This window comes from Pistacia vera, unplaced genomic scaffold, assembly GCF_008641045.1.
Source record: "Pistacia vera cultivar Batoury unplaced genomic scaffold, PisVer_v2 Contig223, whole genome shotgun sequence".
NCBI classification, from domain to species: domain Eukaryota; kingdom Viridiplantae; phylum Streptophyta; class Magnoliopsida; order Sapindales; family Anacardiaceae; genus Pistacia; species Pistacia vera.
The window spans coordinates 2,141,433-2,163,755 of NW_022196028.1; the positions used below are offsets into that span (position 1 = coordinate 2,141,433).

Here is a 22,323-nt window from a genome sequence, read left to right on the forward strand (position 1 = left end):
GACCCCCAATCTGAATCACAATATGTTCTAAGACTTAAGTTTTCTCCCCGACGCAAGAGGAATCCTAGCCCTAGGCATCCTTTCAGGTATTTGAGGACTTTTACTGCTGCTTCCATATGTGATTGCTTTGGTGCATGCATAAACTACCAGTTGTAGAGTTTTAGAGGGTCCTTCCAAGGACTCCTCGAAGGCATCGAGTTCATTCCAAATCGCCGACAGACAGTTGAAATAAACTGTCACCAGTTGGTTTTTTTACTTGACTTCAACTAAGTTTTGCCAGAGTGCGAATAACTTGGCTAAATCAAGTTATCCATAAATCTCCTTGATGTTGGACCACATGTCTTCAGCGCTCTTTGTCAATGGAAGTCCAACAACAACATCTTGGGTCAGGGAGTTGTTAAGCCAGGATTGGACCAAAGTGTTGCACTTGATCCATTGTTTGCGCAAATGTGGTTCTTCGGGGGGTGGTACAACCTCATTTTAGAGTCTGTCTTTGTCCTTTGTAATGAGTGCTCACTGGAAATCATGAGCCCAAATTGTGTAGTTTTCTGATCCAGTGAGCGGCTATTTGACCAGAACGAGTTTTGGCCCATCTGACGACAGCAAATACAAAGCGTTGCTTGGCTTTGGCCATCGTTGGGTGGTTGGGATAATCTGGAATGGGAAAGTGAATGGTTGACCGGCTTTGTGATTTGGGCCAGTAAACCCGAAATGGGCATGTGGGCCTGACCTATGATTTGAGTTTGATTAAGCAACTTGCTCTAATACCATGTCAGAAAAGGGCAAGAGAGGCAACTATGCTACCGAAGTACGCCAAAGAGAGAAGAGAAAGAAAGCTTTTGCCATGAATTGTATATATTTGTGCTGTATTTGTTTGTACACAAAATGTCAATTTATAAAATAATAATAATGTGGCATGTAAGGAAAAAACTAATTACATAATCATACGACTAATTGTAGAATCACCACAATGCAAGGAGAAGCTCGTGTAATCTGTCTCATGTAACCGTTACTTCAATCAAGCTAAAACCTTTAATTCACATTTCAACACTTTTTTTTTTTTAATTTCTAATTCCTTCACGCAATGAGATGCAAGGGTCAACAGTCAACTCCATTGGAATTGTGAATTTTCACTTAAAATAGAAAGGATTGAAATCACAGTTTTTTTCTTTTTTCTTCCACGTGGAATTCTTATTTTCACTCGTTAGCGTGGTCCATTTTTTTTATAAATAGGACATGGACACTTACGTTGGAAATAATGATAGTGACACTGGTACATAATATAGATTCAAAATTTGAATTAAGTAGATTAACAAAATAAAAAAACAGTACAAATCCATTTGAACACATGCAAGATTTAATTGATCAAAGTAATATAATTTAAAAAAATTGAAATAATAAAAGAGTAAATATGAAATTGATTATTTACACAATACATAGCTAGGAATCTGAAAGATGTGCTCACTGCACACCTTATATCTTGGAAATTTATTTTCTTCGACAAAAACTAGAATGATTTATGACTGTGTCCTAGACTCCAGACAAGCTTTTGGCAGAGATCCACCAAGTTTCATCTCATGTTTCTTGACTTTCGTTTAAGACCACAAACTTCTAATCAAATTAACCACATTTTTTTTTTTTTTTCATATGTTTTATACGACTTATCAACTTTCTTGTTCTTTACATCTCTCCTTGACTCTCTCTATATAGCTGCCCTTTCTGCACTGCAGAGTTAGGTTGCTAGAACATTGATTACTGGAGGATGAAAATGGCAGTTTTTAATTCACGATTGATGTTAGTTTATTTTCTTGTTTTGTTGGTGGAGTTGTTCATCAGTGGAGCCTATGGGGCTATTTCTCAAGGAAATATGAGAACCATTGATGGAATTAACAAGGAGGGTCCGTACTTGGGTATTATAGTGCCAAATGCCTATGAGATGAATCCTCTTTTGCAGTCTCCGAGCTTTCAGACTCATCAACACTTTCCTTACTTTGATTTTGCCGGTAAGAATGAAACAACCTATGATGTTTTTTGTCGTCTAACTTTCTTCATTTTCTTATCATTTTCATTTCGGGTACTTCTTTCGTCTGCATATATCAGCAATTTTTGTTTTCTGAAGTTACATCGATTCTAAACAAAAATAGTTGTTTGATTAAAGGACAAAAATTTGCACCTTCCGTTTTTGGCCCACTCTTTCCATAAATGTTTATGGTTTGAATTCAATTTGAAATAATAAATAGGAACGAACTTCCACCCAAGATGCTTATCTCCTATAAATATATATTAATTAACTGATGTTTTATATAATTTTTTTCACCTGATTGTATTGTTCGCAGGAAGAAGGTTTCGAATTGGAGGATTGGGCAATGAGAAGGTTATTATTGTCATGACCGGACTGAGCATGGTATGATATTATAAATGTTCTATATATGCATCCTCAGTCCATTTAGCAGAATTTTAAATTCATTTCATATGGTTGTTTATACATGCATGTCTTGGTTTAATAGCTTAATGCAGGTATAGCCACACAGTTATTGCTAAGTCTATTTAAGGTGAAAGGTGTTCTGCACTATGGAATTGCCGGAAATGCAAACTCTCAACTTCAAATTGGAGATGTCACTATTCCCAGATATTGGGCTCATACTGGCCTTTGGAACTGGCAGGTATAAGTTACTTTTATCGGAGAAATATGAGCAAAACGTAAACTTATTTTGGAGGCTATAAATAGTAATATAGATCTCTTGACCTTATTATATATCCTCTGTCTTTTTGGCAAACAAGCAATTAATTATTTCCTACAAACTCTTATTATATCAAAAGAAAAGATAAGCAGAAAGTGAAGAACTCTCACTCTCCAGACAGTTAGTAGTCGTTTTCTTAATTTTGAAATAATTAACTTTTGCAGTAATAAAAACACAAACACCCCCAAATGATATATATATATATATTTTTTCTAATGTTAGTTACGTACTATTGTTGTTATGAAAATCCACAACAACCAAAAATATCTAGTCGACCAAGACGGGATTGGGTGGAATGTGTGCATGATTATGGATAATCAGCTAGGTAATAGAGTTTGTGCTAAATAATGAGAGACAAAGGAGATTTTTATACTGGCTCGGTGGATTAAAACCAAGCCTACGTCCACTTCTATCTTATCATTTGGACCTGGATTACATGCAGATGGATTTACAAGAGGGGAATCGTAATAGCAAGCTTGTAGGGCTTCGCTAAGTAGGTTATTTGCTTAAGTATGTTTTTCTAGCAGTTTTTACAAGGTTGTGTGTATATATCCTTGAGTTGAAGACGGCACCCTCCTTATATATATGCATTCTGACAGTGGTTGAGAGTTGGTAGATTACATGATGGATTACACGCATAATCCTGTAATCCGGATTTGAGTCAGTCCTCACCCATACTTAAGTCAGAGTAATCATGCTTAAGACTGATAAAGCTAAGTCATCCGTTGCGGGAGCGACATGCGGGGCGATCTTGTTTGCCCGATCTTGGCATAGTTCGCAGACAGGTGGCGCAAACCGGAAGTGGGAAAATCATGCACAACAACTATATTTATCACTTTTTCACAATCACGCTTATCATATTGCGGTTAACAGTTCTGGAGTAGTTGAAGATTCATATATTATTCTATTACTATTATAAGCTTGTCTTGCGAGGATTTCCCTTTCATTTATATGATATTTTTAAGTTGAAAATTAGAGTATGTCCTCCGCGGGAACCCCTTTTTCCTTTTAAAGATGAAAAAATATTCTCCAAATAGTCCTGATCGTTTTTTTTTTTTTTTTTTTGGAAAACAGAGATACGGAAATGGGCCTGATGATGAGCTAGCATTTGAATCTGACGGAGACTACACCAGAAGCATCGGCTATCTTAAGTTTTCTGATTATAACAATGGCACAAAGAAAGATAACTCCTCATCAGATAACCTTCTGAACAATATTTGGTATCAGCCTGAAGAAATCTTCCCAGTTTATGGAACTCCTGAAGAAAGGCAGCACCTGTTCTGGGTTCCTGTTGACAAACATTACTTTTCAGTAGCAAAAAGACTTAAGGTAACCTTAACTCTTAACAGGATTCATCCAGTTGCTGTTGACGTTAATTTATACATATATTATTTTTTTTTGGGTGCAGAGTCTGAAGTTGGGTGGATGTGTGAATGAAACTTGCTTACCAAGAACACCAATGGTGGTGAGGGTTAGAAGGGGGATTTCTGCAAACGTGTTGCTGGACAATAGTGCTTATCGACAATTTTTGAACTCCAAATTCAATGCAACCCCGGTTGACATGGAAACTGCTGCTATTGCTCTCGTCTGTCACCAACAAAACATTTCCTTTATTGCATTCAGATCTCTGTCCGATTTAGCTGGTGGAGGTTCTGCCTTGTCCAATGAAGCTGCCATCTTTGGCTCTTTAGCTGCTCAAAATGCTGTTGACGCTTTGCTTAGGTTCATTACCTTACTGTCCACGTAATTACGCATTTAATTCGGTTTTAACTTTCGTTTGTGGGGGCAATAATTAAGTAATATTTGGACTCACCGAGAATATGCATATAAATAATAAATCAATGGTGGAAACAATTCAAATTTATTGAAAACATTGGAATGTATTTATGTGTTTAAGAATAATTAAAAGAATATTATTGTGATATAGCCAGGTGTTATGGTACCTATATCATGTCACACTAATATTTATATATGCATTACATTTCTTATTTTTTAACTCTCTTGGAATCAAATTAGAATAAAATTTCTTCGTAACTGCCTTAATTTGAGTGGTTGAGTGGTTCAATAGAGTTCTTGGGTGTATTGCTTAATGAAGTCCTCAGTTCAAGTCCCTCCATGATTGCTAATAAGAGTAGCCATTGAAATTCTTACCCGATCGGTAGTTTTAAAGACTTGAGTGATTAGTTAAAATATGTATTAGCTGATCCGAAAACCCTTTGTCATTAAAAAAGAAAAGAAAACTTCTTGGTAACATATGGACCACCTACACCTAGTGATGCAGAAATTAAGGTCACTTGAAAATTATGATTTAAGACCAAAAAAAAAAAAAAAAAAAAAAAAAAAAAGACTGCTGGTTTTGGTGGCAATTGCAAGCATACATGACAAACAAAAGATAATATTGAACTCTTCGTATGTTTCATTCAATCCATTCAAATGGAACAACTGTACGATGAATTTCTATGGTACAATGTGTGTCAGAACATATAATGCTAATGAAGCTAAAACATATTGTAGAAAATAAATTTATTATATCTACTTCGTTGACCGAGCAAAGAGTATGGCCTACCCAAGTTCCACGTGTCATACGTGAATTTGCCAGGTAATTACGAGACAAATGTATCTGCTAATAAGCCATGCGTGAAGTCGGGCCGGCCTAGGCGGCAGCTGGATCCATTCTTTTTTGCCCTGGCCCACACGGATTCACCTAGCACCCGAAACTCAAAAATAAATGAAATTACCTTTTTAACCTATGCAGTTTGCAATTTCCTTTTTCCTCTTCTCAACTAAAAAGGATGTAAATCTAATTCAATTAAACTAGATTTCAATTTAAGATTATGTTTGGATATTTAATTTAATTTAACGAACATTATTATTTTCATACTCTTGCTTGTACATTACCAAAGCTCCGAAACTACTTAAAAAGCACCTAAACTTGAGACTGAGGTCACCCTAGTCATTTCCGAGGGCCGTCTCATAGTTTTCGCGCCAGGACAAGAAACAGAAATTTCTATTGATATCTTTATGATACTTATCATCCCCACACTGACCAATTGTTGTCACCGCCACCATGGCCACCACCTCCACAACGGAAATCCTCCACCACACCACCACCTTCATCTCCGAAATCCTAGCCCAACCTGACCTCCGCCACAACCTTTTTTCAACTCTTCGTAGCAAAATCCCGCCTAATTCTAACCAAACCACACTCAAACCTCTACACCTGGCCACTGAAACTCTTGAAAATGCCATCTCCACCACCAACCCCTCCATTCAATCCTCCTCTCTCCGTCTCGCCAAACGCCTCCTCCTCCTTCATCCTGAAAGCCCCTTCTCCTCCTTTCTCCTGTCCCTCATTTATCATCTCTGTGATCAACCCCTCAACGCATCCCTCAGTCTTCTCCACATATTTACTCTGGACCCTGGTTTTGCTCGTTCAGAGTTAGTGCCTCTACTTTTCGAGGAGTTGTTTCTAGTCCATTTTCTTCCTGTTCTTCAATGGTTCAATGACCAAAGATCAAGTGTTTTGTCATCTTTATCAATGCGGGAGAGTTATGATAGCGACGATTATTCTGGAGGTGAAGATGTATCGGTGGTTCTTCCGCTGACGAAGCTGTTGTCGAAAATGACTGGAGATCAAGCTTCAGAGCTGATAGAGCTTGAGAGAATTTATGAAGAGGTTCTTGATGAGAATTGCAGGGTTTTCGTAAAATACTTTAAAGAGGTTTTAGAAAGTAAGGATGATAGCAGATTGATTAATCCACCATTAGTCGTTTTGAGAGAAGTTGACAAATTTGAGCGCAACGAAGACGACAGCAACAAACTCAAGGAGGAACTTGGATGGACAAAAGGGTGCTATAATGTAATATGCTTCAATCTCTAATTTTTTTCTCCTAATTACTAGCATTTTTTTTAATTAATCTTATGAATTTGTTTATTTTAAAAAAAAAAAAATTAATTTTGAGCGTGTACTTTCAAATGCGATCTTAGAATGAAGTTTAAGGTTAAAATAGAAAAAAAAAAAAAAAAACTACTTTGAACCATTCGTCAAATTGTTTCTAAAATTTAGAAAATATTATAATTTTTATAAAATTGATTTCTGACATAAATGATAATTTTGATGTTCTCGTCGAATAGGGGTTAACTGGTGAAGGATTCAAAATGACACTGCCCATTTGTTCTCTCTCTCTCCCTGTATTCTTCCAATGTTCATTTTCCCAGTGCACTGCTGTTGTTTGAACCGTCCAACCAAATACATTTATTTTATTCTATTTATACTACCGAAATCAATTATTTGAGCTGGTCTACCTAACACTTTTTGGACTTTCTAACCTGCGGATCCATTGGCTTGGATTTTACTTCCAAAATATAGAAAATGTAGTAACCATAATGGAATAAAGAAATTTTATATTACTCACAATGGTGGTTTGATAAAGACTCTTGGGTGTATTAAGAGGATCTAAGTTTGAGTTGTTGCTGAGGTGTTAATAAGAGTAATTATTAGAGCTCTTACCTCATCGATAGTTCTAGAGTCCCAGAGGATTAATTGAGGTATGCTGTAAACTGGTCTGGATACCCTCAGTTATAGAAAAAATATATATTGATTTATAGAAACAATAATTGGTTGATTGGATTCTCAATGTAGTATGTTAATGGGATATGATTCTCATATATAGGCTAACAATTCTAAAAGGTCAAATATATGCTTATTACTCCTCAAACTGGTCAAACATATACATTATAATCAATTCCTTTCTGTATGGATTTACATTATTCGAATCATTCAGGCTACACCATGGTTTATAATTTTGTCATGTAATTTTTTTTTTTTTAATCTCTAAAAGTCTTCATTCTTATAATTTTTGCAACTTGTGATTATATTATATCATTATTATATTGTTGTTTTAGAATAGATGTATGACTTTTCTAGTCCAAGTTGTAGTGCCAGCTAGTTTCTGTTATATTTAGTTTGACCATTCCAAGCCTAATGCATTTCTATCCTGCAGCCAATATGGGCTGAAGAAGGAGAAAAGTCGGTTGAATTATATCCAGGCAGTAGCAAATCCAAGTCTCCATCATTTTATCCTCAAAGAATCCCTCTAAGCATCCCAGAAGAACAGAATTTGAGAAAGTCGACAAGGTCACCGCTACTAAATTCTGATTCTGAACTTGAGTTTTCATTGGACGATTACTCTTCTTCAGATTCTGAAGCTGAAAATGAGGTAAGCGATAGTAACGAGAATAACTATCTCCTCCATGGACTGATTTTCCTATGTAGTAGTTACCTGTATTTATAATGTTGTCTTCGTGTCATGTAGCACAAAAACATAAAAATGTCGTCGTTTGAGCCTAGAAAATTCCGAACCAAGAAACAGAACGAGCCCATTTTGGCAGAATCCAGTCGGTATGTCTCTTTTGAAAATTGGGCAACATTGTTACGTTGGCTGCTTCATTTTTTGACATTTGTATTCCTTTTGCTTTTAGTCCTCCGGATCATCCGATGGAAGATAATGATAACCCACCTGGCGATGGAAAACATACACCTCCAAAGGACTTTGTTTGTCCGATAACTAGCCACGTCTTTGATGACCCAGTGACTCTCGAGACAGGCCAGACATACGAACGTAAAGCAATCCAAGAGTGGATTGAGAGGGGAAACTCAACATGCCCCATTACACGCCAGAAACTGCATAGTACACAGCTACCTAAAACAAACTATGTGCTCAAACGGCTTATTGCAAGTTGGCAAGAAGACAACTCTGGTTCACTCTTGAGTCAATCTGAGAGTCCTCTCCTAGAACCCGAGCAAATGTCCAAGTCAATTCTTCCTTCAACTTCTCCTAACAGTGTCATAAGCCAAGCCACCATTGATGGGACAATAACAGCACTGAGACATGCAATAAACAATCTTTGTATGTCAGAAATTCTCAAAGAATCTGAAATGGCTGTACTCCAAATCGAGCGGTTCTGGCAGGAAGCAAATATGGATATGGATATTCAATCTATGCTTTCCAAACCTCCGGTTATCAATGGATTTGTGGAGATTCTTTTCAATTCTGTTGATCCTCGTGTATTGAAAGCAACTGTTTTTCTGTTATCTGAACTGGGGTCAAGAGACAAATCTGTGATCCAGACACTCACAAGAGTTGAATCTGATGTGGAGTGTATTGTGGCTCTTTTCAAGAAAGGTTTGCATGAGGCAGTCGTGTTGATATATTTATTAAGACCTTCCACCATGACCTTAATTGAGATGGATATGATGGAAGCTCTCCTGAATGTAATTAAGAAGAAAGATGAGGATTTGCTCAAGATGTGTTTGAAGCAAAAATCAGCTTCAGTGCTTTTGTTGGGACAGATTATTGGGAACAGTGAAGAGAGCATCGTATCTTCAATTGCCAATACAATTGTTTCTTCAAAGGTGTTCGAAAGCATTATTGGCAGCTTGGAAGCCGAGTTGGCTGAGGAGAGAATTGCAGCAGTTGGTATCTTATTGAGATGCATGCACGAGGATGGAAAATGCAGAAATACCATTGCTGAAAAAGCTGTGTTGGCTCCTGTTTTGGAGAGCTTCATGGCTGCAAGTGATGGAGAAAGGTTTGAGATAGTTTCTTTTCTCTCCGAGTTAGTCAAATTGAACAGGTATATCTATCATATCTGAATCTCTATATGCACTATTAGTTGCCAATTTTATGGTGAATTTGGGGATTATGCCTGTCTGGGTTGATTTCAATGTTCGGTTTTCTCTAGGAGAACATTCAATGAGCAAATTCTCCACATCATTAAGGATGAAGGTACATTCAGTACAATGCACACCCTCCTCGTTTATTTACAGACAGCCAACGAAGACCAATGCCCTGTTGTCGCGGGTCTCCTTCTCCAACTAGATCTGCTGGTTCGGATCTCACTCTCTCGGTCTTGCTATTTGAAAACTTATGCTATCAATCCTTCAACAAATAGTCTATCTTTGTGACTGTTTTTGCCTTATTCTGGAAAATTGTTTGATTGGTCAAATTCATCTTTAAAGTTGATAATTAATGGCTAGAGTCTTGATCTGTAGGCCGAACCGAGAAAGATGAGTATATATCGTGAAGAGGCAATAGATACCCTCATTTCTTGCCTCAGAAATTCCGACTTCCCAGCTGCCCAAATAGCGGCTGCTCAGACAATCATGACACTACAAGGGAGGTTCACTTTCTCTGGGAAGCCACTTACACGTGCTATTCTTCTGAAGCGCGCTGGGCTTGCGAGAGGTTACAGAAGTCTAATACGAACAGAGCGGCTTGGCAGCATTTCAGGAGAGATTGACGATACTTCAGTGAGTTCCTTTCAAGATGTTGAAAGTTATTTCCAAATTATTGCTAATAATTTAACCTCTAGTTTATGGTTCTATAGAATTTCCATCTATTTATAATTTGTCACTGATACTTTCTTTCTCTTTTGCAGGAAGAAGAGAAAGCTGCAGATGATTGGGAAAGAAAAATGGCTTTTGTTCTTGCAAGCCATGAGTTTGGTCTGGTGTTTGAGGCTTTAGCAGAAGGCTCAAAGAGCAGATATGCAAAGTTAAGTTCAGCATGCTTAGAGTCAGCAACATGGCTAGTATACATGCTGAGACTTATGCCAGACACAGGGATCCAAGGAGCAGCCAGGGTCTGCTTACTCCAGCGCTTTGTATCAATATTCAAGTCTGTGAAGGACACTGATGACAAAGCCCTATCATTACTTGCTCTAAACAGCTTCATACATGACCCAGGTTGGTAACCATCTTTGGATTAATCAGAATTTCATTTCAGTCATCGGGATAAGACATTAGGAAACTTCCTCGAATCTTTTTAAGGGCAAAAATTATGTTAAGTTCTGCAATCCCTATGGTGGGTTGGACTTGGGGTCATTTGGATCAAATAATCTGGTTTTCTTGTTGGCATTTGAAGCATAAAGCCAAACTCTAGGAGAGATGTTGCAGATCGAAAGAGAAAACAAAATTATAAAAAGAACTTGCATATTCATTTTTATTTACAGTGCAAATGCTATTCATAGTAATGCCTCCATACTAGAGAATCATTTTACCTGTTTTCTGTGAGGATACACATGCATGTGGTCTATATACTACCTGCAGTTGGTTTCTCTGTTTTCTTTCAGAATTAGTTGTTAGTATACTGAAACTTGATGTTGCTCATTTCAGAGGGGATGGTTTATCTATCTCCCCATATGAAGGATATTATGAAAGGCCTGAGAGAGTTTCGGAAATCCTGTCCTTTGGCCGTTGAAATGCTGAAAGTTTTCTCCGAAGGGCATGAATCAAGTGCTGTAAGTTCAGTACAATTCTGTATATCATATATATCCCGGTAAGATGAGGTATCTTAGATGCAATTTTTATCCTTGTTTGGTGGCAGGACTTCTGGAATCATAAAGAATTAGTTCAATTAGATTCCAGTGAAAATGGAGAGGTGCTCTCTATAGCTTGCTTCAGAGACAAGATATTTTCTGGCCATTCAGATGGAACTATAAAGGTAACTCTATCTATATCTGAATTACAGAAGTCTTCAATATTTATTCAGTTTAATTGAAGCATTTAAGCATCGACAGACTAAGATTAAACTTCAATAAAATATTTTATTCTCAAATTCTGTAGGTCTGGACAGGGAGAGGTAGCATTCTCCATCTCATCCAAGAAATCCGAGAACATACTAAGGCAGTTACCAGCTTAGCCGTTTTACAATCAGAGGAAAGACTATATAGTGGTTCACTTGATAAAACAGCACGGGTATGTTAAAATAATTCCTCCAATTATATCTACTAAATTTGCAGACTGAAATAGTTCTTATGATGATGAGCAGGTTTGGTCCATCGGCAATGAAGAGATCTATTGTGTACAAGTACAAGACACAAAGGATCAGGTTCACAGTCTAGTTGTTGCCAGTGGCATCGTATGCTTCATTCCACAAGGAGCTGGTGTCAAGGTATCATATAACACAATCCATCCTTCCTGTTGCCAGTGATTTTTATTTCCCCACATCACATGCTCTCACCCTCTGAATTTTATAGGTTCAATGAACTTGGGTATTTGTTTAACTGAAAAACACACTGTCAATTTTCTCTTAGGTTCACTCATGGACTGGAGGATCTAAACTGTTGAACTCCAGCAAAAATGTTAAGTGTTTGGCTCTTTTACAAGGAAAATTGTATTGTGGATGCCATGATAGTAGTATTCAGGTATGGCATGAGGTTCTCTTCATTGTTATACTATCTGCACTCAGCTCTTCTAAACTAACTTTTTCTCCCAAATATTTAGATTTTAATAAATCTCAATTCTTTTCAGGAAATTGATTTGGCAACAGGAACACTAGGTACCATTCAAATTGGTTCAAGAAAATTACTAGGAAAGGCAAATCCCATTCATGCACTGCAAGTTCACAATGGACTTATATATTCAGCAAGCTCTGGCTTAGATGGGGCAGTTGTGAAGGTATAAATTTACCAACACCAATGCTCTACCGTTGCCAATTTTCTCCCTTCTTCTTATATTCATAGATGATTAATATCTAAATTCAACCAAAAAATTAGATATGCTGAAGTAACTTTAAGCTTTGTGATTTATAACTGAAAACAGCAGGTTCCTATCAAGCTGATTAGGACTGCCTTCACTCATTTACTTCAAGTCATATTTCCTGTGATTGGAAATTTGTTGAAGTAACTAACAAAGCCTAATTTTAATTTGGCAAAGATTTGGAGTGCTTCAAATTATGCCATGGTTGGATCACTGCCAACTACATGTGAAGTACGGGCAATGGAGCCATTGGCTTGGATTTTACTTCCAAAATATAGAAATGTAGTAACCATAATGGAATAAAGAAATTTTATATTACTCACAATGGTGGTTTGATAAAGACTCTGGGTGTATTAAGAGGATCTAAGTTTGAGTTGTTGCTGAGGTGTTAATAAGAGTAATTATTAGAGCTTACCATCGATAGTTCTAGAGTCCCGAGGATTAATTGAGGTGCTGTAAACTGTCTGGATACCCTCAGTTATAGAAAAAAATATATTGATTTATAGAAACAATAATTGGTTGATTGGATTCTCGATGTAGTATGTTAATGGGACATGATTCTCATATATAGGCTAACAATTCTAAAAGGTCAAATATATCTTATTACTCCTCAACTGGTCAAACATATACATTATAATCAATTCCTATTTGTTGATTTACATATTCGAATTCATTCAGGTTTATAATTTTGTCATGCAATTTTTTTTTTTAATCCTAAAAGTCTCATTCTTATAATTTTGCAGCTTGTGATTATATTATATCATTATTATATTGTTGTTTTAGAATAGATGTATGACTTTTCTAGTCCAAGTTGTAGTGCGCTAGTCTGTTTTATTTAGTTTGACCATTCCAAGCCTAATGCATTGTATCCTGCAGCCAATATGGGCTGAAGAAGGAGAAAAGTCGGTTGAATTATATCCAGGCAGTAGCAAATCCAAGTCTCCATCATTTTATCCTCAAAGAATCCCTCTAAGCATCCGCGAAGACAGAATTTGAGAAAGTCGACAAGGTCACCGCTACTAAATTCTGATTCTGAACTTGAGTTTTCATTGGACGATTACTCTTCTTCAGATTCTGAAGCTGAAAATGAGGTAAGCGATAGTAACGAGAATAACTATCTCCTCCATGGACTGATTTTCCTATGTAGTAGTTACCTGTATTTATAATGTTGTCTTGTGTCAGTAGCACAAAAACATAAAAATGTCGTCGTTTGAGCCTAGAAAATTCCGAACCAAGAAACAGAACGAGCCCATTTTGGCAGAATCCAGTCGGTATGTCTCTTTTGAAAATTGGGCAACATTGTTACGTTGGCTGCTTCATTTTTTACATTTGTATTCCTTTTGCTTTTAGTCCTCCGGATCATCCGATGGAAGATATGATAACCCACCTGGCGATGGAAACATACACCTCCAAAGGACTTTGTTTGTCCGATAACTAGCCACGTCTTTGATGACCCAGTGACTCTCGAGACAGGCCAGACATACGAACGTAAAGCAATCCAGAGTGGATTGAGAGGGAAACTCAACATGCCCCATTACACGCCAGAAACTGCATAGTACACAGCTACCTAAAACAAACTATGTGCTCAAACGGCTTATTGCAAGTTGGCAAGAAGACAACTCTGGTTCACTCTTGAGTCAATCTGAGAGTCCTCTCCTAGAACCCAGCAAATGTCCAAGTCAATTCTACCTTCAACTTCTCCTAACAGTGTTCATAAGCCAAGCCACATTGATGGGACAGTAACAGCACTGAGACATGCTATAAAATCTTTGTATGTCAGAAATTCTCAAAGAATCTGAAGTGGCTGTACTCCAAATCGAGCGGTTCTGGCAGGAGCAAATATGGATATGGATATTCAATCTATGCTTTCCAAACCTCCGGTTTCAATGGATTTGGGAGTCTTTTCAATTCTGTTGATCTCGTGTTTGAAAGCAACTGTTTTTCTGTTATCTGAACTGGGGTCAAAGACAAATCTGTGATCCAGACACTCACAAGAGTTGAATCTGATGTGGAGTGTATTGTGGCTCTTTTCAAGAAAGGTTGCATGAGGCAGTAGTGTTGATATATTTATTAGACCTTCCACCATGACCTTAATTGAGATGGTATGAGGAAGCTCTCTGAATGTAATTAGAAGAAAGATGAGGATTTGCTCAAGATGTGTTGAAGCAAAAATCAGCTTCAGTGCTTTTGTTGGGACAGATTATTGGGAAAGTGAAGAGAGCATCGTATCTTCAATTGCCAATACAATTGTTTCTTCAAAGGTGTTCGAAAGCATTATTGGCAGCTTGGAAGCCGAGTTGGCTGAGGAGAGAATGCAGCAGTTGGTATCTTATTGAGATCATGCACGAGGATGGAAATGCAGAATACCATTGCTGAAAAAGCTGTGTTGGCTCCTGTTTTGGAGAGCTTCATGGCTGCAAGTGATGGAGAAAGGTTTGAGATAGTTTTCTTTCTCTCCGAGTTAGTCAAATTGAACAGGTATCTATCATATCTGAATCTCTATATGCACTATTTTGCCAATTTTATGGTGAATTTGGGGATTATGCCTGTCGGGTTGATTTCAATGTTCGGTTTTCTCTAGGAGAACATTCAATGAGCAAATTCTCCACATCATTAAGGATGAAGGTACATTCAGTACAATGCACACCCTCCTCGTTTATTTACAGACAGCCAACGAAGACCATGCCCTGTTGTCGCGGGCTCCTTCTCCAACTAGATCTCTGGTTCGGATCTCACTCTCTCGGTCTTGCTATTTGAAAACTTATGATCTACAATCCTCCAACAAATAGTCTATCTTTGTGACTGTTTTGCCTTATTCTGGAAAATTGTTTGATTGGTCAAATTCATCTTTAAAGTTGATAATTAATGGCTAGAGTCTTGATCTGTAGCCGAACCGAAGAATGAGTATATATCGTGAAGAGGCAATAGATACCCTCATTTCTTGCCTCAGAAATTCCGACTTCCCAGCTGCCCAAATAGCGGCTGCTCAGACAATCATGACACTACAAGGGAGGTTCACTTTCTCTGGGAAGCCACTTACACGTGCTATTCTTCTGCGCGCTGGGCTTGCGAAGGTTCAGAAGTCTATACGAACAGAGCGGCTTGGCAGCATTTCAGGAGTAGCAAATAAATGAAATTACCTTTTTAACCTATGCAGTTTGCAATTTCTTTTTTCCTCTTCTCAACTAAAAAGGATGTAAATCTAATTCAATTAAACTAGATTTCAATTTAGATTATGTTTGGATATTTAATTTAATTTAACGAAAATTATTAGTTTCATACTCTTGCTTGTACATTACCAAAGCTCCGAAACTAGTTAAAAAGCACCTAAACTTGAGACTGAGGTCACCCTAGTCATTTCCGAGGGCCGTCTCATAGTTTTCGCGCCAGCACAAGAAACAGAAATTTCTATTGATATCTTTATGATACTTATCATCCCCACACTGACCAATTGTTGTAACCACCACCGCCACCATGGCCACCACCTCCACAACGGAAATCCTCCACCACACCAGCACCTTCATCTCCGAAATCCTAGCCCAACCTGACCTCCGCCACAACCTTTTTTCAACTCTTCGCAGCAAAATCCCGCCTAATTCTAACCAAACCACACTCAAACCTCTACACCTGGCCACTGAAACTCTTGAAAATGCCATCTCCACCACCAACCCCTCCATTCAATCCTCCTCTCTCCGTCTCGCCAAACGCCTCCTCCTCCTTCATCCTGAAAGCCCCTTCTCCTCCTTTCTCCTGTCCCTCATTTATCATCTCTGTGATCAACCCCTCAACGCATCCCTCAGTCTTCTCCACATATTTACTCTGGACCCTGGTTTTGCTCGTTCAGAGTTAGTGCCTCTACTTTTCGAGGAGTTGTTTCTAGTCCATTTTCTTCCTGTTCTTCAATGGTTCAATGACCAAAGATCAAGTGTTTTGTCATCTTTATCAATGCGGGAGAGTTATGATAGCGACGATTATTCTGGAGGTGAAGATGTATCGGTGGTTCTTCCGCTGACGAAGCTGTTGTCGAAAATGACTGGAGATCAAGCTTCAGAGCTGATAGAGCTTGAGAGAATTTATGAAGAGGTTCTTGATGAGAATTGCAGGGTTTTCGTAAAATACTTTAAAGAGGTTTTAGAAAGTAAGGATGATAGCAGATTGATTAATCCACCATTAGTCGTTTTGAGAGAAGTTGACAAATTTGAGCGCAACGAAGACGACAGCAACAAACTCAAGGAGGAACTTGGATGGACAAAAGGGTGCTATAATGTAATATGCTTCAATCTCTAATTTTTTTCTCCTAATTACTAGCATTTTTTTTAATTAATCTTATGAATTTGTTTATTTTAAAAAAAAAAAAATTAATTTTGAGCGTGTACTTTCAAATGCGATCTTAGAATGAAGTTTAAGGTTAAAATAGAAAAAAAAAAAAAAAAACTACTTTGAACCATTCGTCAAATTGTTTCTAAAATTTAGAAAATATTATAATTTTTATAAAATTGATTTCTGACATAAATGATAATTTTGATGTTCTCGTCGAATAGGGGTTAACTGGTGAAGGATTCAAAATGACACTGCCCATTTGTTCTCTCTCTCTCCCTGTATTCTTCCAATGTTCATTTTCCCAGTGCACTGCTGTTGTTTGAACCGTCCAACCAAATACATTTATTTTATTCTATTTATACTACCGATATCAATTATTTGAGCTGGTCTACCTAACACTTTTTGGACTTTCTAACCTGCGGANAACAGAAGGAGCCCATTTTGGCAGAATCCAGTCGGTATGTCTCTTTTGAAAATTGGGCAACACTGTTACGTTGGCTGCTTCATTTTTTAACATTTGTATTCCTTTTGCTTTTAGTCCTCCGGATCATCCGATGGAAGATGCTGATAACCCACCTGGCGATGGAAAGCATACACCTCCAAAGGACTTTGTTTGTCCGATAACTAGCCACGTCTTTGATGACCCAGTGACTCTCGAGACAGGCCAGACATACGAACGTAAAGCAATCCAAGAGTGGATTGAGAGGGGAAACTCAACATGCCCCATTACACGCCAGAAACTGCATAGTACACAGCTACCTAAAACAAACTATGTGCTCAAACGGCTTATTGCAAGTTGGCAAGAAGACAACTCTGGTTCACTCTTGAGTCAATCTGAGAGTCCTCTCCTAGAACCCGAGCAAATGTCCAAGTCAATTCTTCCTTCAACTTCTCCTAACAGTGTCATAAGCCAAGCCACCATTGATGGGACAATAACAGCACTGAGACATGCAATAAACAATCTTTGTATGTCAGAAATTCTCAAAGAATCTGAAATGGCTGTACTCCAAATCGAGCGGTTCTGGCAGGAAGCAAATATGGATATGGATATTCAATCTATGCTTTCCAAACCTCCGGTTATCAATGGATTTGTGGAGATTCTTTTCAATTCTGTTGATCCTCGTGTATTGAAAGCAACTGTTTTTCTGTTATCTGAACTGGGGTCAAGAGACAAATCTGTGATCCAGACACTCACAAGAGTTGAATCTGATGTGGAGTGTATTGTGGCTCTTTTCAAGAAAGGTTTGCATGAGGCAGTCGTGTTGATATATTTATTAAGACCTTCCACCATGACCTTAATTGAGATGGATATGATGGAAGCTCTCCTGAATGTAATTAAGAAGAAAGATGAGGATTTGCTCAAGATGTGTTTGAAGCAAAAATCAGCTTCAGTGCTTTTGTTGGGACAGATTATTGGGAACAGTGAAGAGAGCATCGTATCTTCAATTGCCAATACAATTGTTTCTTCAAAGGTGTTCGAAAGCATTATTGGCAGCTTGGAAGCCGAGTTGGCTGAGGAGAGAATTGCAGCAGTTGGTATCTTATTGAGATGCATGCACGAGGATGGAAAATGCAGAAATACCATTGCTGAAAAAGCTGTGTTGGCTCCTGTTTTGGAGAGCTTCATGGCTGCAAGTGATGGAGAAAGGTTTGAGATAGTTTCTTTTCTCTCCGAGTTAGTCAAATTGAACAGGTATATCTATCATATCTGAATCTCTATATGCACTATTAGTTGCCAATTTTATGGTGAATTTGGGGATTATGCCTGTCTGGGTTGATTTCAATGTTCGGTTTTCTCTAGGAGAACATTCAATGAGCAAATTCTCCACATCATTAAGGATGAAGGTACATTCAGTACAATGCACACCCTCCTCGTTTATTTACAGACAGCCAACGAAGACCAATGCCCTGTTGTCGCGGGTCTCCTTCTCCAACTAGATCTGCTGGTTCGGATCTCACTCTCTCGGTCTTGCTATTTGAAAACTTATGCTATCAATCCTTCAACAAATAGTCTATCTTTGTGACTGTTTTTGCCTTATTCTGGAAAATTGTTTGATTGGTCAAATTCATCTTTAAAGTTGATAATTAATGGCTAGAGTCTTGATCTGTAGGCCGAACCGAGAAAGATGAGTATATATCGTGAAGAGGCAATAGATACCCTCATTTCTTGCCTCAGAAATTCCGACTTCCCAGCTGCCCAAATAGCGGCTGCTCAGACAATCATGACACTACAAGGGAGGTTCACTTTCTCTGGGAAGCCACTTACACGTGCTATTCTTCTGAAGCGCGCTGGGCTTGCGAGAGGTTACAGAAGTCTAATACGAACAGAGCGGCTTGGCAGCATTTCAGGAGAGATTGACGATACTTCAGTGAGTTCCTTTCAAGATGTTGAAAGTTATTTCCAAATTATTGCTAATAATTTAACCTCTAGTTTATGGTTCTATAGAATTTCCATCTATTTATAATTTGTCACTGATACTTTCTTTCTCTTTTGCAGGAAGAAGAGAAAGCTGCAGATGATTGGGAAAGAAAAATGGCTTTTGTTCTTGCAAGCCATGAGTTTGGTCTGGTGTTTGAGGCTTTAGCAGAAGGCTCAAAGAGCAGATATGCAAAGTTAAGTTCAGCATGCTTAGAGTCAGCAACATGGCTAGTATACATGCTGAGACTTATGCCAGACACAGGGATCCAAGGAGCAGCCAGGGTCTGCTTACTCCAGCGCTTTGTATCAATATTCAAGTCTGTGAAGGACACTGATGACAAAGCCCTATCATTACTTGCTCTAAACAGCTTCATACATGACCCAGGTTGGTAACCATCTTTGGATTAATCAGAATTTCATTTCAGTCATCGGGATAAGACATTAGGAAACTTCCTCGAATCTTTTTGAGGGCAAAAATTATGTTAAGTTCTGCAATCCCTATGGTGGGTTGGACTTGGGGTCATTTGGATCAAATAATCTGGTTTTCTTGTTGGCATTTGAAGCATAAAGCCAAACTCTAGGAGAGATGTTGCAGATCGAAAGATAAAACAAAATTATAAAAGGAACTTGCATATTCATTTTTATTTACAGTGCAAATGCTATTCGTAGTAATGCCCCCATACTAGAGAATCATTTTACCTGTTTTTTGTGAGGATACACATGCATGTGGTCTATATACTACCTGCAGTTGGTTTCTCTGTTTTCTTTCAGAATTAGTTGTTGGTATACTGAAACTTGATGTTGCTCATTTCAGAGGGGATGGTTTATCTATCTCCCCATATGAAGGATATTATGAAAGGCCTGAGAGAGTTTCGGAAATCCTGTCCTTTGGCCGTTGAAATGCTGAAAGTTTTCTCCGAAGGGCATGAATCAAGTGCTGTAAGTTCAGTACAATTCTGTATATCATATATATCCCGGTAAGATGAGGTATCTTAGATGCAATTTTTATCCTTGTTTGGTGGCAGGACTTCTGGAATCATAAAGAATTAGTTCAATTAGATTCCAGTGAAAATGGAGAGGTGCTCTCTATAGCTTGCTTCAGAGACAAGATATTTTCTGGCCATTCAGATGGAACTATAAAGGTAACTCTATCTATATCTGAATTACAGAAGTCTTCAATATTTATTCAGTTTAATTGAAGCATTTAAGCATCGACAGACTAAGATTAAACTTCAATAAAATATTTTATTCTCAAATTCTGTAGGTCTGGACAGGGAGAGGTAGCATTCTCCATCTCATCCAAGAAATCCGAGAACATACTAAGGCAGTTACCAGCTTAGCCGTTTTACAATCAGAGGAAAGACTATATAGTGGTTCACTTGATAAAACAGCACGGGTATGTTAAAATAATTCCTCCAATTATATCTACTAAATTTGCAGACTGAAATAGTTCTTATGATGATGAGCAGGTTTGGTCCATCGGCAATGAAGAGATCTATTGTGTACAAGTACAAGACACAAAGGATCAGGTTCACAGTCTAGTTGTTGCCAGTGGCATCGTATGCTTCATTCCACAAGGAGCTGGTGTCAAGGTATCATATAACACAATCCATCCTTCCTGTTGCCAGTGATTTTTATTTCCCCACATCACATGCTCTCACCCTCTGAATTTTATAGGTTCAATGAACTTGGGTATTTGTTTAACTGAAAAACACACTGTCAATTTTCTCTTAGGTTCACTCATGGACTGGAGGATCTAAACTGTTGAACTCCAGCAAAAATGTTAAGTGTTTGGCTCTTTTACAAGGAAAATTGTATTGTGGATGCCATGATAGTAGTATTCAGGTATGGCATGAGGTTCTCTTCATTGTTATACTATCTGCACTCAGCTCTTCTAAACTAACTTTTTCTCCCAAATATTTAGATTTTAATAAATCTCAATTCTTTTCAGGAAATTGATTTGGCAACAGGAACACTAGGTACCATTCAAATTGGTTCAAGAAAATTACTAGGAAAGGCAAATCCCATTCATGCACTGCAAGTTCACAATGGACTTATATATTCAGCAAGCTCTGGCTTAGATGGGGCAGTTGTGAAGGTATAAATTTACCAACACCAATGCTCTACCGTTGCCAATTTTCTCCCTTCTTCTTATATTCATAGATGATTAATATCTAAATTCAACCAAAAAATTAGATATGCTGAAGTAACTTTAAGCTTTGTGATTTATAACTGAAAACAGCAGGTTCCTATCAAGCTGATTAGGATTGCCTTCACTTATTTACTTCAAGTCATATTTCCTGTGATTGGAAATTTGTTAAAGTAACTAACAAAGCCTAATTTTAATTTGGCAAAGATTTGGAGTGCTTCAAATTATGCCATGGTTGGATCACTGCCAACTACATGTGAAGTACGGGCAATGGCTGTAAGCTCAGAACTAGTTTATTTGGGATGCAAAGGAGGAGCTGTAGAAATTTGGGACAGTAAGAAACAAACTAAAATAGAAACACTTCAAACTGCTACAAATGGCAAGGTTCTATGTATGGCTCTTGATGACAATGAAGAAGTTTTGGTGATTGGAACTTCGGATGGAAGGATTCAGGTATTCTATTTCTTTCATCTCAACCTTCAACGAAGGACAGAATTATTCTTCTTTCCTGTTTCAATTTTTTATTTGGATTTGTGTTTATCTCTAAAGTCTCTTCAGTTAACTGCCATACCTTTTGTCTTCAAATTTAAAGATTAAGATCTCTCTGCTTGTTTGCAGGCATGGGGGCTGAGCTAGAAAACGTGGACGCGGTAAAAATTTTGATAAGAGGAACGGCTTGAAGCGGTTAAGTGTCAACCGAAATTCTTTGCATTGTGCAGATGATATTCTTTATTGTGAATTATTTTTTGCATTCCATAAAATAAGCTTCTTCACAGGATGCATGAGAAATGTAAATAGCAGATAAATATTGATCATCAAACTATCAGGTGCAGCCCGGGGGGTTGTAACCTTCTTTGTATCTATGTATAGAATATCAATTATTGTTATTACAATTTGGAAAAACATTGTCCTGGATTAACTATAATGTGTAAATAGTGTCAATGATAGTTGACGAAAAATACAGAGTAAAGATAAATCCCTGAAATAAGAGAGAATCATCCACATACAAACGCCACGAAATATTTTGAGAGAAAATAACAAGCTTTATTTTTCAGTATGATTATTAGTTTTATTATGAAGAATATACGAGAAGAGATATTTTTGCAACTTGTTCTTCGTTGTGATTAGAGAATTGAAAGAGACGTTTAAAACT

The 22,323-nt window shown here is 37.7% G+C and overlaps 2 protein-coding genes across 2 annotated transcripts; both read left to right on the forward strand.

Annotated features, from left to right (window-relative positions):
- Positions 1–1,678: 1,678 nt before the first annotated feature.
- On the forward strand, positions 1,679–4,496 carry LOC116130705 (bark storage protein A-like). Its single transcript, XM_031416431.1, has 5 exons — positions 1,679–2,003; positions 2,337–2,404; positions 2,508–2,663; positions 3,816–4,070; positions 4,150–4,496. Exons 1-5 carry the CDS (start codon positions 1,763–1,765, stop codon positions 4,486–4,488), a joined length of 1,059 nt encoding a protein of 352 aa, XP_031272291.1. The 5' UTR covers positions 1,679–1,762; the 3' UTR covers positions 4,489–4,496.
- Positions 4,497–5,808: 1,312 nt separating this feature from the next.
- On the forward strand, positions 5,809–22,160 carry LOC116130685 (putative E3 ubiquitin-protein ligase LIN). The gene is made up of 16 exons (XM_031416409.1): positions 5,809–6,600; positions 7,745–7,960; positions 8,057–8,108; positions 17,027–17,060; positions 17,141–18,295; positions 18,404–18,548; positions 18,714–18,971; positions 19,100–19,406; positions 19,836–19,960; positions 20,047–20,163; positions 20,286–20,417; positions 20,491–20,613; positions 20,756–20,866; positions 20,973–21,119; positions 21,378–21,623; positions 21,789–22,160. The coding sequence occupies exons 1-16, from the start codon at positions 5,809–5,811 to the stop codon at positions 21,804–21,806; spliced, it is 3,978 nt and encodes a 1,325-aa protein (XP_031272269.1). The 3' UTR covers positions 21,807–22,160.
- Positions 22,161–22,323: the final 163 nt, after the last annotated feature.

What these genes read in the sequence shown, in the direction of transcription:
- LOC116130705 (XM_031416431.1), top strand. Translation starts at nt 1,763, where the DNA reads ATGAAAATGGCAGTTTTTAATTCACGATTGATGTTAGTTTATTTTCTT. An exon ending in TCATGACCGGACTGAGCATG is followed by an intron (nt 2,405 to 2,507) that starts GTATGATATTAT and finishes TTGGTTTAATAG; the next exon opens with CTTAATGCAGGTATAGCCAC. An exon ending in CTGGCCTTTGGAACTGGCAG is followed by an intron (nt 2,664 to 3,815) that starts GTATAAGTTACT and finishes TTTGGAAAACAG; the next exon opens with AGATACGGAAATGGGCCTGA.
- LOC116130685 (XM_031416409.1), top strand. Translation starts at nt 5,809, where the DNA reads ATGGCCACCACCTCCACAACGGAAATCCTCCACCACACCACCACCTTC. An exon ending in GAGAGATTGACGATACTTCA is followed by an intron (nt 18,972 to 19,099) that starts GTGAGTTCCTTT and finishes TCTCTTTTGCAG; the next exon opens with GAAGAAGAGAAAGCTGCAGA. An exon ending in CACAAGGAGCTGGTGTCAAG is followed by an intron (nt 20,614 to 20,755) that starts GTATCATATAAC and finishes ATTTTCTCTTAG; the next exon opens with GTTCACTCATGGACTGGAGG.